Here is a 17281-nt window from a genome sequence, read left to right as displayed (position 1 = left end):
AACTGAATATAAAGAAGCTCTAGAAGACTAAAATATCAGGAGTAAAAAGGTTTATTATACCTGCTTGGAGCTGTTGCGTGCACAGAAAAACTCTTCACAGTTTTTCCAGCGGCACTTGAACGTCTGGACGTTGGCACAGGTGTGGTCGCTGATCAGGTGCTGCTGCAGATGCTCCATCAACCCGAACACCAACGAACAGCCGTTCCACTGTTAACGCAAGACACAATTAACCACTAACAACCAGGGACACGCTCAGGCAGGATAAGCCAGCAAAGCCAAAGAATCCGGTTCATGTTAAAGCCTGGCTTTAGCTGCAACAATTAACCAATCAATTAATTAATTATCTACTGTATATATAGATAACTGTAACATACATACACCCAAGTGAAATCCAGCCACCAGGATAAGCTGAGTAAAAGATATTTTTTCTTATTTTACATCACCTGCACAAACTCTCTTGATCAGCAACACATGTATTCACGTCTTACCCAGCAGCGATAGTTCTGCATCAGGTTGAGCTTGACGGCCTGCACGCTGCCATCGTAACAGCCTGTGTAGATCTGAAACAGCAGAGAAACACAACTCATGGTTCATATCTGGCTTTTTAAACTCAAAAAAAAAAAGAGTTGATTCTTTGATGGGTTACAGACAGGACTGATGATGAGTGTCTCCAGTATGTCCGTTCAGATGACTCACCATGTTCTTGTGGATGCCCAAACACATCACCATGTCCTTGTGTCCCCCGTAGACCTGCAGCTGCTCATGGGACTGAGGAGAGGAAGACTAATTATTTCAAATGTTCTTACTTAGATCAGATTTTTTTTTTAGCTTTAAACATGATTATTCACCTCCTATTAGGAAACACAATCGCACATGTATATATAAAAAGACAACATGTAACACCACAATTCAACATCAGTCTGGTGTCAGTGGGCGAAGACGTTCATAATAACAGATGGTTTGAGGAGGCACACCTGCAGATCAAAGACTCGGACCAGCTTGTCGAGGCAGGCGGTCACCATCACCTTCCCCAGGACGGCCACCACAGTGACGGCGTGACTGTGGCCCTTATAGACCCGCACCAGCTCTCCTGTCTGTATAGTGTGTTAGAGAAAACAAAGTGTGACGTAAAGAGAAACTATTAAAAAGAAGTACAGTATAATAATATTAACTTCATGGTGATGTCACATCCTTTTGTGTAAGAAGAGATGAACAGTTTGACTCACGTGGATGTTGTGTGCATGGACGCATTGATCACTGGAGCCGCTAAATACCAGGTCATTGACCACCTGAGAGCAGAGGACAGAGACAATGAGGTGAACAAAAACTAACACTGCACTCAGAACATGTAACAGGGAGAGAAATTTAGTCTTAAAACAGTAATTAACATTTAAATGACTATAACAGATCATCCTACATTTCTTTACATTTGTATTTTTTGTATCTTAGTATGGTTCCTTGCCTTTAAAATGCTTATCTAACAACACAGGAGATAAAAAAGCATCAAAACTTCCTCTGCCTGTGTCTTTCTTTCTTTTTCTCATTGAGACAATCTTGTTCCTTCTTAAGTCAAACATTAAGTACATTAAGAAGCCCAGACATCTCCTACCTTCATGCAGAGCACAGTTTTGGTGTGTCCCTCCAGCGTGCGCAGCAGGAGTCCGTTCTTGGCGTCTCTCACGCTGATGGTGCTGTCGTAGGAGCCGACCAGCAGGATCCTCCTGGCTCCCTCCTGCGATGAGGCCAGACAGCTCACGGCCCGCGGCCCGTGGCACTCAAACACGTCCATCTGCTTGTTTGTCTAAACCGACAAAGAATTTACAAACTAAAGATGAAATCCTCTGGAGAGAGAACGCCACCTCCGGTCAACAGAGCTGAAGACGTTTCATGATGCTTTTTAAATCAGTTTTGATCGCAGTTTTTTTCCAAATGTTTACAAATGTTCAACTTAAAGACAGCAGGTGACTTGACCTCAGTGATGTGCACCTACTGCAGCACGCTGTGTAATTCTATTGCAACTGTTTTGATAATCAATTAATCATTTTGAACCATTTTTGAAGAAAAAAAGCCAAAATTCTTTGATTCCTGCTTCTCAAATGTGATTATTTTCTGGTTTCTTTAGTCCTCTATGATAATAAACACAATATCTTTGGATTTTGATGTTGGTTGGGACAAAGGAATACATTTGAGGACATCACTTTGGGTTTTGGGAATCGTTTTTTTAGCATTTTCTGACATTTTATAGACCAAACAAATAATCGATTAATTGAGAAAATAATCGTCAGATTAATTGTTAGTTGCAGTTTAGATTCATCACTTTTTTATGGGTAAAGAAGTTTTCATACAAGTGTTTACTGTGAGTCAACATTTTGGGGCTGAAGATGCAGATTTAGATGGTTTTTTTTGGTATGTGGTTACTGTAGCTCCTTGTAAAGGCCAACTTCCCCAACTATTTGGAACTTGATGTCTGTTTTGCTACAGTACTGATACAGGGACTGTTTGAGGAAAGAACATGAATACATTTAAATGACACATCCTCACTTTGTTTATATATAATATAAGTAGCTTTTCCAGGCCTACTGAACACAGCATCCAAGTTCTGTATCACTGTTGTAACCCAGACAAAATAACAGCATTAGTCTCACAGTAACAGCAGTATCACTGTGGAGGGTTTTCACTGCTTATTCCATGTTGCGGTTCGCTGCATTTCTCACCTTGAGGTTAAAGGTCACCACGGTGCCGTTAGCCAGACCAGCGTATAAAATCTTCCAGCGGCTGTGGAGGCAGAGGACTCGGTCTGACAGAGAGAACTGCTGCTCCAGTTCTCGTGTCTGTGGACATGAAGGAACATCAAACAGTGTCAAAGTCACAAACTGAATCCAATAAATGCTTTTTATGCTTCATTACCTCGTGTATCGTTTTAGGTTGTAACCTTTTTTGTTGTTGATTAGGTATTTATATGTATTTATTAAATATTCCACATATAGTTTTTAAAAATATCACAACCTTTGACTGTTTTTAGCTTTATGATTAACAGTATTTTTCTTTCTTTCCCACTAAATGTTTGTGTATCTGTTGATCTCACAGAGATAATAAAGTTGTATTGAATTGAGTTGAATATTAAGTGTAAATGCAGTGATACTTCCTGGCAATGAATTAAAACATCTCTATAAATTTAAATGCAACTTGATGTAAAGAGTGAGACATTTAAACAAAGACTTTTTTTGTACATCACTTATTGTGAATCACAAAAATGGTCATCTCTATAACAGATATCTGCATATGAACGCAGAATCTGTAGCCAACAGGACAAGATTTTGGTACCAGAAGTGTTCTGGTTACTGTTTGTAGTCCGTTGCATGAGGGTAAACCGCCCATGTGGAGATCAAAAGAGGCAGAACGCATTGGTCAAAATGCAATCTCGAAACCCATCGGCTATCGTCTTAGCCTTTTTTCCATATGCAGATATCTGTTTATAGAGATTTGCCAAATTGTCATCTGGACCGTCTCAAGTTGCTAATCGGACTGTAAACAACAACCGGCACACAGAAGAGGAAGTCTTGGCCCGGATATCCATCATACAGATATAAACTTGCTACACCGGAAATATTGGCTGTTCATCAGACAGATAGCCGATGGGTTCCGCGATTGCAAAAATGTCAGTTTATGATCAATAAGAACAGGACAAAGAACACCATAGAAGAAGACAAGAACAACAAAAGTCATGTTGAAGTTAACTAAACGAAGTACATTTTTGTCACGCAAACATCAACAAACAAATTAATTTGTGGAATACTGTAAAGATAATTATGAATCAGATGAAATGGAAGAAGATGTGTGTTTTTACCTTGAGACTGTAGCAGCGGATGGTCTGGTCACTGGAACCAGAATAAAGGCGGTGATGAAGGCAGGGAGCAGCGGACACAAACAAGCAGCTCACTTTAGAACTGTGACCCTCAAACACAGCTACACATTTATGGCTCTGCAACAACAACAACAGAAAATAGAAGATTATACAGATGTTGCATTCACTGACATACAATTTAAAATAAGAATAAATACAGTTGTGGATCCAACGAGACAAACAGCGGCAGAGCTCCGTCAACACTCACCACCAGGTCGAAGGCTTTGACGGTGCGGTCTCCTGAGCACGTGTACAGCAGCCCATTGTGGATCTGCATGGCGTTCACCGCCTCCTGGTGGCCCTCGAACACTCCCTCGGTGGGAATATCATCCTCACCGTGGTCAGAGGATGCATCTGGGAAATGCAAAAATACTTGTAGGAGCACAAGCATCAACATGGCAGGAAAAATGTATGTTTAGTCCATTGCGAAGTGCACACACGTTTCTCTTTCTCCATAATCTGTTTTAATGTAGAAATTCAAAACTCCTTATTTCCCCTACACCTACTTGGTATCAACTTCAAATTTACAGGAAAATTTCCAATCAATCATTTTGTAAATGTAGTTTTTGTATGTTTTTGTTCTCCCAAACGGTGGTCCGGGCATGAACGTTTAAAGGAGGGAGAAAACAACGCTCAACATGCATCAGGTTAAATATACACATTCTCAGAAAGCTGTGTCGTTCATCACTGTCATCTAACAGCTCTATGAATATCTTGCCCATAAAAAGTAATTTGGGTACTCCAGAGTCTATTTTAGCTTGGTGTTGGAGTATGACATTTCTAATTCTGGCTGCTCGGTTTGTGATAGGATTTTATGTTTGGTGATGTCCTCAAACTTTAAGGACGAGTGTGTAGAATTTAGTGGCGTCTGGCAGAAATGGGATATAATCTTCATAAGTATGTTTTAATTAGCGTATAATCTCCTGAAAATAAGAATTGTTGTGTTTTTGTTAAGCTTAGAATGACCGCTTTATATCTATAGAGGAAGTGGGTCCTCTTCCATGGAGGCCGCCATGCTGCACCGCCATGTTTCTACAGTAGCCCAGAATGGACAAACCAAATACTAGTTCTAGAGAGGGCCACCATAGATTCTCCTACGTGCTTGAGGGGGGGGGTTACATTAAGACAAACGTAATCCCTTATTTTTAAATGCTAAATGATTGTAATTAATCAATTCGTGATAAATTATACAAGAAAACGCTTTTAGAAATATAACCTCCTTTGTACCAGTAAGTTGAGTGAAAAAAGAAATGCCAAGTGATATCAAAGAAATATAAACTATAGCATGAGTAACTCTAGAAATAAACGTACCTGATGAGGCCTTTGTTATCTTTGGCAGTGGTGCGTCACTGTGAGGGGAAAAAAAACAATGTTTAATACAAAATTATCTGTGATGATTTTGGAAAAGTGCACTGTAAATTATTTTTTTTCTTATGTTTATTATTAGTGGGTGTTTGCTCTCCTGCAAACACACCTGTGAGAGAACCTGGGGGTCATTATAAAACAAAAAAATCTAGTTTTTACACATTATTTATTTTATTGTAAAATGCATTAAATCAATAATCTAAAATAATTGTTAATATCCATTTATAATCGTTCTTCTGATAGGCTGCAATGGAGAAGTGTTTCTTGTACAAATGCAAAAAATAAATTGACAGTGTAATTAAAATGTAAGAAGAATTTAAGTCTCACCTCTCAGAGGATTTACACACTTCCATGTCACTGGTGGAGGTGACTTCGTTGCAGGCCAGGCTCTGTGGCTCAGGTCTGGAGGAGTCTGGGACCTGGATGAGGGGCTGCTGACAGACCGCTGTGACCTCCATGCTGTCTTCTGAATCTACGGTCACTGTCTGCTCAGCAGGGGCCACCTGGGGAAGCATCATCTGTTTGAGAGACTCTGTGTCTAATCTCTCAAGTCTGATGGCTGGTAACAGCCACATAGATGCTTCTTTGCCCCCCTCCATAATCACAGCACCCTCTCTAGGCTGAGTGGAGGTACTGACCTGAGAGCCACCACTGGGTCTCCTGCGCGGTCGAGGCCACCTCGGCCGGGAGGCTTCTGCGTCCACCTCGGTGTCGCTGCTTTCGGGCTGCTCCGTCCCTTGAGCCTTCTTCAACACCTTCCTCTTCTTCAGCTTTCTCACTCGCTTTCCGCTCCTCAGTTCAGAGGGAGAGGCTGGCATATTCAGGACTGAAAGCACTGAGGGGGTTTCAAAGGACTGTGTGGTTGAACACTCGGCAAGGCTTCCCACCTCAGAGCCCCTCCTGCTGGCTGAGAGAAGCTTTACGGAGGTTTTGGAGTCCTGCAAAGTGAGACAGTTCGTTGTTGCCTGTGAAGCTTTGTCAGTTGTCTCAGACATTCCTGACAAGCTTTCTTTGCAGTCTACAGACTCTCCAAAGCTCTCTCGTTCATGTTCTCTGTTAGCTTGGTACCACTCTGGGTTTCTTTCAGGAGATAGCTGCGAGTCAAGGGTGGGGTCTGCAAGAGTTTCAGAGGCACATAGATCAATATATTGCAGATTTAACTGACATGAACAATGAGGAAATGAGAGGACATTTTTGAGCATTTTATCAATTTTCCCTTAAGAAGTACAGTATATGTTTTAAAAGGTGCCATGTGGACTTTTCTTGTAAACAAAGTTATAAATTTTTATATTTTAGAGCCAGCAAAGAGTCTTTACTGCCATTCACTGGCAGATTGTTATGTTTCTTAGCAGTAAGTGTCAGGAACTCCAGAGGCCACCTTTCATTGCTTTCTATTATGTGTTTCATTAACTTTAACACACTTAATTGAGTCCATGGTCAAAGTCGCTCTGCAAAGGGAACATTAATATACTGAAACTGTGCATTGAATGATGTTACCTGGTGGAGACGCTGAAACAGGAGCAACCGGCAGCTCCGGAGTGGTGCTGTGAGCACAGTAAGTTGTGTTTTCCACGTGGTCCAGCTCTGAGCTGACACGGACAGGAGACTGGGGCTCCTGCTTGATTACTACAGGCATGAAGGGAAGACTGGAGGAGGGAGGGGAGGCACGCTGGGCAGTCTGAGTAGGACTGAGTGCGGCAGAAGTGTCCGTAACAGAGGAGAGTGTAACGCAGGAGGGCATGTATGGCTCAGCTTCCACTGAATCCATCTTTTCTTCTTTTAGTTTGAGCAGAGGTGCTACCTCTAAACTACCTGCATAAGAAGAAATCACACAACAAAAGGCTCATTTCATGTCAGTTTGGCTTACTGCACTCATTATAAATACATCATGTGTGTGGGCAACGTTAGCACAAATTGGTTCCAGCATAAATTGGCTGCTATAATTATTGTAATTTGTAATGACATGCAAATTCTGCCACACTACACATTAACCTCAAATGTAGTTGAGTAGTCAAAATGACTATTTAATGTATTTATTGCAAAACAATTTCATGCATTTCATACTAAGACACGTCCTTACCTTGCATCCCCTTTAGTAAGTCGATGCGTTTGTTTCTTAGTGTGCTCATCTCTACAGTCATCTGAGAAAGACAAAGACATACAAAAGCCATCAGGAAGTGAATATTACTGTTTGTAAGTGAGTACTATGAGGTTGATGATTAACTTAGTATCATACTATTGACATTTGCAGAAAAAGCAAGGACAATAAGTAGTCTAAAGGCAGAGACTAAAAATCAATAATTGTTTCTCTTTTTAAAGCACAGACTGTCATTGTTGGACAGCCCTACACCAGATACACTCTCACTACCACAACAATGGAAATAATAAAGCCGCTGGCAAGAAAACAAATACTGGATAAGCCCTGCAAACATCTGCTTCAACGGCACCACAGAAGCTCCAGGAGCAGGCAACATGCCAGGAGACAATCAACCACTCAAACAGACAATACTAACAGTCTCTTTCACACATGGATCCAAATAAAAAGTGTGGGGTTACACATGTGCTTTTACATTTGTTGTTTGCAGACCCACCTGTTGTTTTACCACCATGAGTCGCTGCACCTCCATGTAGGCGGCCTCCAGTGCCGCCCGGGCCTGGATCAGGTTGGTGTCCACGGTCTGCAGGGAACGACTGAGCTCCTCCTCCCGCAGAGACACAGCCAGCAGCTGGTCGATATGAAAACGCTCTGAACCCAAAACATACAAATGAAACTTGAGCAACTGGGTTACGACACAACTCTGGATTTTAATGCCATATGGTGACTTTAATTCTAACATATAACCACTTTTATGCGATCTCCTGGACAGATTACTTGGTAAAAGCACCCAAAAAAGTGAGATCACCCAGAACCCAGATTTGTCTGTACAAAAGATACTGACCTCTTTTGGATTTGATCTTCCTTCTTTTGTTATTGTGTTCCAAGCAAGACGTCTCTGGGCTTGGGACATCCTGAAAGGCAGAAAGAAGAAACAGTTAAAACTCTACATTCTGCCTGTTTGCATAATACAAATAAAAGTGATACTTGTTTCAACACTTTACTCACTGCAGCTGCTCTTCGCCTCTTCCCTGTTCCCTGACCGTCCAACTGCTCCGTCCCCGAACTGCTGTCCCCAAGCACTGAGTCAGATCTCTGGAGAGTCTTCACTGTCCCCGACGTTATTTTTTCTGGCTGCCTCTGCGCTTTGGAGACGTAGTGACCAAGCATCTGCTCCACCTCTTGCTGATTGTCTTTCCCTTGGGCAAATAAAGATTTAGGAGAAATCAAGGCTCCCTGTTGTTCTGGGCTTCGGCCTTCTCTTTGTGCCGTCTCCTTTGACATGTGGGATGGAAACAAGGCGTGAGCGGATGCCGGAGCGAGGCTGCTCTCTGATAAGGAGCGTTTGCGGGAGGCAGCCGGGCCAGAAGTGTCTGTGAGTGACTCCCACTGGAAACCCTCTAGCAGAGAAATGTCATCTTCCTCCTGGCTCTGGTCCTCCTGGTCGTATGGCACCATCTCTATCCCAAACCTAGAGGGACACGGGACAGTAAAGGGAATTAAAAAATGTTTTTGAAAGAATTTATCACTGCATACGTAAACAAAAAATATTAAATGTAAGCTCAATATTTCACCTTGGCATGCCTTTTCCTTTGTCTTGCTTCTTCCTGACCTCCTGATAGACCTGTTCCCAGTTCACATTGCGTCGAGACCCGGAGGAGCTGATGAGCTGCCGCACAGTCGGTTTGAGCCCTGAATCCTTCTCGGTGTCACTTCTCCGTGACTCGCTCAAGTTACGGACCCGTCTGGCAATGTTCAGATTGGGCTCGTGGCCACCTGTTTTGCTCTTGGAGCTGATGTGTTTGGTCAGGTCTCGTTTTAAGACAGGAGGCAGGTCAAGTTTCGACAGACTTGATGCATTCGACCCTGAGACCGTTTGTGCTTCGTCACTTCTGGAGGCATCACTCTCTGAGCCCTGCCCCGCTTCGACAGCCTGCATGGCCTCACCTGGGGCCTCTGAGCAAGTTTCCTTCTCCAAGTTCTTCCTGTTCTCCTCGTCCTCCCTGCTGGAGGTGGCAGCTTCTGAGCTCTCCACGGTAGAGGTGCTAACTTGCAGTGACTGGAGAAACTGGCTGCTGTCTGAAGACGACAGTGCAAGCTTTTCTTTCTCTTCTCCGTGAGGAGAGGGTCTGATTGAGTCAGGTAACGTCTGTTTTACTGCATTCTGCCTACAGCTGTTCTCTTTATTCACTCCGACCTGACTCTGTGCATGATCCCTCAGCTGCTCCTCCACAGCGTGGCGAGTCATTTCCAGCTTGTTGTTACTGGAGCTATCCAAAGAGCCCCTCTTTTCCAGCACGATCTCTCTGGCTTTCTTCAATGTTTCTGGGAGCTGCCGTTCTTGCCTTGATTGCAGTGGCCCAATAGGAGGGGACTTTATTCCACTGTGCTTTGTAGTTGACTTTGATAGTGGATGCGCTTGACTGGAGGCCTTACTGTGTTGAGCTCCACTGTTGAGACCAGGAACTGGGGAAAGCTTCTTCTCTTCGTGCAGCAATGGTTTATTTGCCTTCTGATTGGAGGGACCAGATGAGGAGTTCTGTTGGCTGTCTTTCACACCACTGCCGCTTCTACTGCCGCTGCTACTCCTATCTCTGGGCTTGTTTTTGGGGTTCTTTTTAAGCTTCCCTTTCTCTTCCACACTTTGTCCACTAGAGGTCAACTGCCCAGGTTTCTGTTCAGGTCGAGAGTGCCTGATAAAGGCACTGGTTTCTGGTGCTTTTTCCTGCTTCTGGGGTTTGGGAACTTTGGGATACTTCTCTGATGAGTTTGATAAAGTGTCTTTATGGAGTACAGAATCAAAACCCTTTGTGACTGGATAGGGTGACCAGCGACAGGCTTTGTCCAGCTTTGGATTGCTACCAAAGGTCTTAGAGCTCTTAGCGCTGGTGTGATCACATTCTGCATTTTGTTCCTCCCCATTCTGAAGCCCATCGCCCTGCTGATCTCCCCGGTCATTGCTTGTACTTTGTAACTGGTTGACAGCAGTGGTGAAAAAACTTGGTGGAGATGGATACGTGGGAGGAGGCCCCAACAAGCTCAGAGGCCGGTTCCTTTGTGGGTACTGAGAAATATTGTTTCTGCCATAGACCCCATTACTGCTGCCTGCATTGCTGAGCCAGGGCAGTCGACTTTGCTGACTGCCAGATAATACACCCTGATGCCACTGTTTGTTGCCCAAACCCTCCTGGTTGTGCAAGCTTCCACCATGCAACTCTCCCGACGCCCATTTCTGAAAGTTAGGAGGCTCCTGAGCATGCCAGGTTGCGCTTTTTCCCTGTTTATTGTTCTGCCAGGGTCGTGCATCCCCTGCTCTGGCACTATATCGGTTGCTCCTGTACCATGAATTGTGCTGACTGGATCCTACGCACACCTGCGAAGGCTGCTGCCAGCCACTCTGGAGCCGGAAACGCTCCTTGGCTTCCTTTAGCCTCCTCTGAAATTCCTCCTTTTTTCTTCGTTCCTCCTCTTCTTTTGCAAGTTTTGCAGCAGCAGCCTCCTTCTCTTTTCTGCAAACAAAAATACAGATACAGATATATATAGATATGTATTACATTAACCTATATTCATAATGTCAGACATGTAGCTACCATGTCAAAGAGTCAAATAAGGAGTACACATGAAAATCTGTAGAAAGCTCAGTGGTGATGAATACCCTGACAAGAAATGTAGTAAAAAAAAAAACCTGCAAAAAACCTGCAAAAGTAAACCAAAAAAAACCTTTGGACTGGGAAATTGCATAAGAAGTATGATTCATACACACTTCAATGTGTTTAATAAGACTAGGCAACCCTGGCAACCATGTGAAGGATTGGTTGACTGCATGACCTACGGCGTTGACCTGCAGAAGAAAAAGATCTGGCATGTGACTAGCTGACAGCTGAATGCCAGCGTTTGCCTATAACGGTCTCAACACATGTCACACTTTCCCAACTGCTCCAGTCAGACATTTCTCTTCCAGTGAGACAGTGAGGTCAATATTGTGTTTTCAGCCAAAAATGCACACAAAAGGTGTATTAGAAGAGGTGGTCTAAGGACATCAATTAATTAGAGGTTTATGTTTTTAAAATCCTAAAAACAAAAAGTATATATCGAAGGAAAGTTCTTGTAATTTATTCCAGAATTCAAAACTCACAGCAAAGTTTTTGGGTTGTGTTTTGTCACTTGAAAAGGGCAGAAAACTCGAGGCAGCATGTGTCTGAACTTATCTGTGCACTCATGATATTTTTTAGGCTTCAGTCCTGACATACGACTCCAACTGCCTCTCAAAGTGAAGCAGCAGCTAAAAGAGGCCTATGAGTACCGCTGAGCAGAATGTGACTATACATGGCTTATGTACAAACACACATATGCTTGTGAGTTGTTACCCACCTTTTATTTGTTATTAAATCATAAAATCAATATAAACATGGACTAGAACTGAATAATTAATTGAAGAAATATTTTTATTTCTTTGCTGAAATTGAGTTTACAATCATGTGCCAATTTGTTTTCTTTTTACTAAACATACTCAAACTTCTAATTTCTTATATCTGCAACACAAACAATTCAAAAAACATTTTATCACAATGACTGAAAAGGAAATAATTTAGGTTTTCACCTGTTTACAGTTAATGTCTCAATAACAAATCATTATGAATTTAACAACTTCTAGAAAGCTGCAGACTTCACAGAACATGTAACACCTACACGTTTAATAACATTACAGAAGCTGCATTCAGTAGCATGAGCGTCTTACCGAAGCTGTTCTTTTCTCTTCTCAATCAGCTCCACCAAAGCCTGGTCAAAGTAGTCCTCGTCGTGGTCGTGCCCGGCGGGTTTTTGTTCCGCGGCCTCGACATTCTGCTTGTGCGTGGGGCTGGAAATGTGGCTGGCATAATCGGTCAGGCTCACCACGGTTACCTTGCACACTCTGCACTCGTGTCCGCAGTCCCTGGGGAGGGAAGGCGAGAGCGGGCGTTCAATCGTTCCTTCAGGCATCGTTCTTATCTAGTCTGGTTTGGTTTTTTCCTGCCTGCAGAGCCTGCAACAATGCACGTTGACTCTACTTTCTGTTACTTCGAAGTCTAAATAAAATCAGGAGAGGAGAATACTCAACACTCCTTGAAAAAACAACTTGTCCAAATTCTCTATTCGTCACAGATCAGGAGGTAACTAACTTATAATTTTCTCTTGTTTAAAAAAAAAAATAAATTAAACTCTTTAGCATCCTGATCGTATTTTTTCCTTTCTTCAGCAGGCCATAGATGGCAGGTTGAGGGCAGGAGGAGCAGCTGTGCCCAGGCAGCGAGCTGATCTAGTTGTTAATGTCCAGCCACCACAACCAGCCATGCAGCACAGTGCTGGGACGCTTGGAGGGGAGAGAGGCACGGTGCCCTCAGCCTAGTGCGCTGTCATGATGGTGTCCGCTGCACTCTGAGACTCTACAGAAGGCAATGTCTGTATTTGACTTCACACTCATGTCCGAGAGCCAGGACCCAACCCCCCCCTCTAGTCCGGCATGTGTTATTAAAACAGGCCCCAGACCCTGCTGACCAATCCCAACTAAAGCCTGTGTAACTGGAGCCTTGTGCAGCTGCTTACAGTCTCCGCTTCAAAACCTCTCCCAAGTATGTCATCCTGTGACTCCGATATGACCAGTGACTTTCCTGGCTCCTTCTCAATTTCTTTCTCCAATCTGTGTCATGGCATGTTGCCATTTTCTGACCTCTCGTGCGGTTGGCAAACTCCTTATCAATAAGATAGAGTTACTTTCTTTTTTGCAACGTTATTTCTCAGCTGCGGTGTTGGGAGTTAATGAAACCCAAATTAGTAATGATGAACTCTTTTGCTGGAATTTCAATCAGTCAGTCAGCAATGCAGACTCAGCGTAGACCTCACACAGACCTGTATCTAGCTATAGATGAAGTTCCTGCATAATTACAATGGATGGCACTTGCAAAGTGTTTATATCAAAGTTTTTATAAATTAATCTGAACATGATGATTGAAAAGATGCAACTGTTGCATGTCAAAGTTCACGACATCACAGTAACTTAGAAAGCACAAGCCCGAGCCTGAACCAGTATTTGCTCGACTCAAAAATTTTTCCAACTCAGCGATGGGCCAAATACTTTAAGTAATCTACATGGGAGTCACGAGATAGCCAGTTGCTTTCTATCGGTCATGCCTGTTGTTCCGGAGAGATTATGTCTAAATATATATGCCACAGTTGAGACAGCTGCCCCTATATCCACTTGCCCAATAGCTGTGATGAACACGTGCCCACGCACACGTGCCTCCTAACCCAAATAGATCCGAATAAAATCCTTGAATCAAAGTCAAAGATTTTATATTAACATTAATAAGCACAATTTTTAAAAGTGTGTCAAACAAGATGCAATTATAGTCAAAGTGATGATTCACAACATTGACCTAAATATTACAACTCTGATTTCAAATTATGAATGTTATTTCTGATTATTTGGGAAAATAAACTTATTACACGTTTTTTTGTCTGGTATCAATATCTTGCTGACGTTCAGGTTATCTGAGGGGAAACAACTCACCGGCCTTTGAGCTTCTCCAGCTCACGGTGGTGCAGCATACTTCTCATGTGCTCATCCATCTCCTGCACATACACATTTTTGTTTAGTTAAGTGATAGATAGAAGGGTCATTTACATGTCCCAGCGATGTAGAACACAGCTGACAGAGAGATACAGAGGAATGTTGATGCAAAAGTGCAAAAGATGGTTTAAAAAATGGTGTATAAATAAAGCTGTTTAAAAGTATATAAGCACAAAACCATGATAGTAATGTGCATCAGGTAGTCTAGATATGTGTACAACATCATAACAGAACTATGATAATACTGTATCAATCATATGTCAGACATTTAATATTGATTTTGTCAACGACTGTGTAACACGAGTGTCCACGCAGCCTGACTTCCTGATTTGTATTAAATTAAAATATCACAATATTTACAAATTTACAGTGTGAATCATATTTGAGACTAAATTACCTGCTTGGACACGTGGACCGTTTCACACAGGATGCACTTTCTGTCTCTCGCCATTTTGACTGCAGGTTGAAATCCGCCCATAACTGTAAATAGAGAGAATAGATTAAAATAAGATAATTCATCACCTACAGCTTAAGAAGAAAGCTACAAAGCTCTGTGACACTATCATGAATTATAAATTAGGGCTGCAACTAATGATTATTTTCATTATCGATCAATCTATTGATTATCATCTCGATTAATCAATTACTTGTTTGGTCTTTAAACATTTCAATCACCATTACCCAAAACCCAAGACGCAACCTACAATGTTTCGTTTTTCCCGTCCAACAGTTCACGACCCAGAGATATTCAGTTTACTATCAAAGAAGATTAAAGAAATCAGACAATATCCACATTTTCAAAGCTGGAATAAGAAAATTTTTAGCATTTTTTCCTTAAAAAAAATGACTGAAAACAACGAGACAATTATGAAAATAGTTGGCGATTAATTTTCTGTTGATCGATTAATTGACTTAGCGTTGCAGCTCTATTATTAATAGTCTGATTCAACAACAGTTGGATATGTTATTATGAAAGTATGTTTTCTTGTGGGTGGGGGGAGCTCAAGGCTCATTTTCTCTTAACAACCACACCTAACTATTCAACAACATGCCTCGGTGCCACAGCCAAATGCCAGAACAGAGTTCAACCTGGACACTGGTCTAATTCCAGTCTGCTGATAGAGCAACTCTGCAGCCAGCAGCAGAGCCATGGCAGCACCAGAGCTATGTCTGGACTTGTTTAACATTCACAAACTAACGCCAACCAAAAGTCATCTGGTGAAGTTATGTCTGTGGGCGTTTAATTCCTCTACACTAACAGCGGTGCATTATCAAGATGCAACTGACCGGGTGGAGACCCTGATCTATTTTAAAATGTTTCCGGTTCATGAACTTTGGGATGGGTAGAAAGTTGAGAGAAAAGTTTTAAAGAGTATCTGTCATTTTTTAAATAGCCTTTGGTACTGTCTAAAACCAAACCACAAGAAAAAGCAAAAAGGAAACATCACTCTCATCTCTATTGTTGAGGTTTTGTAAATTGAAATATAAAATCTGAAGTTAGAGACACCGGATATCAGTGTGAACATCCAGCCAAGTTTGGTTTCAGGTGCATGATAAATGAAGATAGATTCACAAAGAAGAAATACATCTGCAGTAAATTATTTTATAAATTATTAATAATTAATGATACTTAAAAAAAAGCTACTGTCTAGTACGCTTTGTCATTGTCACTTTGTCTTCTGAGCCACTGTCTTGCCTTGCCTGTAAGTCACTTTGGATAAAAGCATGTAAATGATTTATTTATCTACAGTATGCAATGTTTTGGCCACACAGACCCTTCTCAAGTATCAATCTAACTGGAAGTCACACATAGTGTCATTAATGTGTGCACAGGCAGCTTTTTCTAACTCAAATCTGGCTGGTTCCTAAAAAAGACTTCTCAAAAAATAGAAAAACTGGGACTCTCAATGTCCCACAGCCAAAGACTGACAAGGCTAGGTTGAGGATTTTGAGTGGCTAAGAAAAAGAAAAATGAGTGCAACACTTGTCCTATTACAAAAATAGCTATCCTTAAATTATATTAACATATCGACAGGTCATCTAGATTGGCCTTCACTGGATAAAAGGACAAAACTCAGGATCCATGTATATAATTGTGTAGTAAGACTGAGCCTGGGTTTTCTGTCATCTTGATGTAATGATGGCTAATATGGCCTGAACATCATGCCAATTCTACATGAAGCAAGTGCCTTTTTTCCATCTGAGTACAACTTTACAACTTTTACCATATACAGTAACATATCAGCACACTTTATTATAGAATAGAGTCTAATAATGACCAAGGGTAAGGTCTGGAAATCCCATCGTCCCCATTAGTTAGGCCTATATTCTGTTTATAACTTTATGAAGACCCTCACAATACCTCCATCACCATTTCTCTATTTATAATATTAGTATGGTCCATGGGTCATGTCCCCTATCCGCCGCTGAATCTCGAGGGGCAGCAGTCAGGACATTGTTATATAACGTTACCTACTTCTGTACAGTGATGTTAGGTATGATTCACAAGTTTAAATGTCTTGATCAGGAAGATGCTGACACACTCGATGAAGGATTATATTCTGGTATCATCCACATGAAACTTTCTTCTGCAAGCCTCAAACCAGACAGTTTGCCATTTTGGCTAAGTTAAATTAAAAGATACAGCAACAAAAACATAACATCGGGTTCTAAGCTATCTGGCGATTAAAGTTAGCCGAGGAGTTCATCATCACAAATCGGGTATCTTTAATATTTTAACATGTGACGTTTACATCTAGCGCTACTAAACAAATAAAGTTAGTCAGCTGGCACAACAATTCTTCAATAACAGCTGTATTACAATCTAAATTACTATAACCCAGATAACTTTCTCAACGAGCGAAAGCTTGTTTAAGTTGTTTGTTGTTAGCATAGCAGTAGCTTAGCTGTTCAGTTAGCAGAGTAGACATTCATTCGTGTCTTCATAGTAATTTGCAAGAAAAGATACCAATCTGCACGAATCATGAACTGTTAAAAATAAAAAAGACTTCTAACAGAGTTAACTTTGTCTTGAACTGTTAGCTAAGAGCTACAACCAGTTAACGTTAGCAAGCTAGCAACAGCATGCTAGCCAGCGACAACAACATAACACCACCAATGTATTTAAATAAGTAACTGAAACTGTGAGGGAGTACAGCTAAAACATAATGTTTTTATACATTTTAAACTGAGATATGAGTGTTTGCTACCTTTATAATATCCGTGTGTGTGAGACTACTTCATTTTCTCATCCACCGCTGAAGCTAACAACAGCATCCTCCTCGCCCCCAAACTGAGGCTGCGTTCAAGA

The 17281-nt window shown here is 41.7% G+C and overlaps 1 protein-coding gene across 3 annotated transcripts in view; it reads right to left on the bottom strand.

Annotated features, from left to right (window-relative positions):
* znf106a (zinc finger protein 106a) overlaps positions 1–17281 on the bottom strand; it is an 18796-nt gene extending 1515 nt beyond the window's left edge. Inside the window, exons 1-22 of one of the 3 annotated variants that reach the window (XM_067614717.1) lie at positions 17181–17281; positions 14369–14451; positions 13912–13973; positions 12103–12297; positions 8939–10873; positions 8373–8835; positions 8209–8278; positions 7861–8015; positions 7350–7410; positions 6767–7081; positions 5908–6383; positions 5597–5787; positions 5216–5253; positions 4113–4276; positions 3848–3982; positions 2715–2831; positions 1610–1801; positions 1227–1289; positions 975–1094; positions 697–768; positions 489–560; positions 61–207 (exon numbers count right to left, since the gene is read on the bottom strand). In XM_067614717.1, the coding sequence (XP_067470818.1) occupies positions 61–207; positions 489–560; positions 697–768; positions 975–1094; positions 1227–1289; positions 1610–1801; positions 2715–2831; positions 3848–3982; positions 4113–4276; positions 5216–5253; positions 5597–5787; positions 5908–6383; positions 6767–7081; positions 7350–7410; positions 7861–8015; positions 8209–8278; positions 8373–8835; positions 8939–10873; positions 12103–12297; positions 13912–13973; positions 14369–14449 (5124 nt within the window). In that variant the 5' untranslated portion in view covers positions 14450–14451; positions 17181–17281. The remainder of the gene's footprint in view (positions 1–60; positions 208–488; positions 561–696; positions 769–974; positions 1095–1226; positions 1290–1609; positions 1802–2714; positions 2832–3847; positions 3983–4112; positions 4277–5215; positions 5254–5596; positions 5788–5907; positions 6384–6766; positions 7082–7349; positions 7411–7860; positions 8016–8208; positions 8279–8372; positions 8836–8938; positions 10874–12102; positions 12298–13911; positions 13974–14368; positions 14452–17180) is intronic. The other 2 variants (XM_067614719.1, XM_067614718.1) reach the window with 2 other exon arrangements.

This window comes from Thunnus thynnus, chromosome 16, assembly GCF_963924715.1.
Source record: "Thunnus thynnus chromosome 16, fThuThy2.1, whole genome shotgun sequence".
NCBI classification, from domain to species: domain Eukaryota; kingdom Metazoa; phylum Chordata; class Actinopteri; order Scombriformes; family Scombridae; genus Thunnus; species Thunnus thynnus.
The sequence above is the reverse complement of the archived record's forward strand: the minus strand, read 5'-3'. Positions and strand labels throughout refer to the sequence as shown.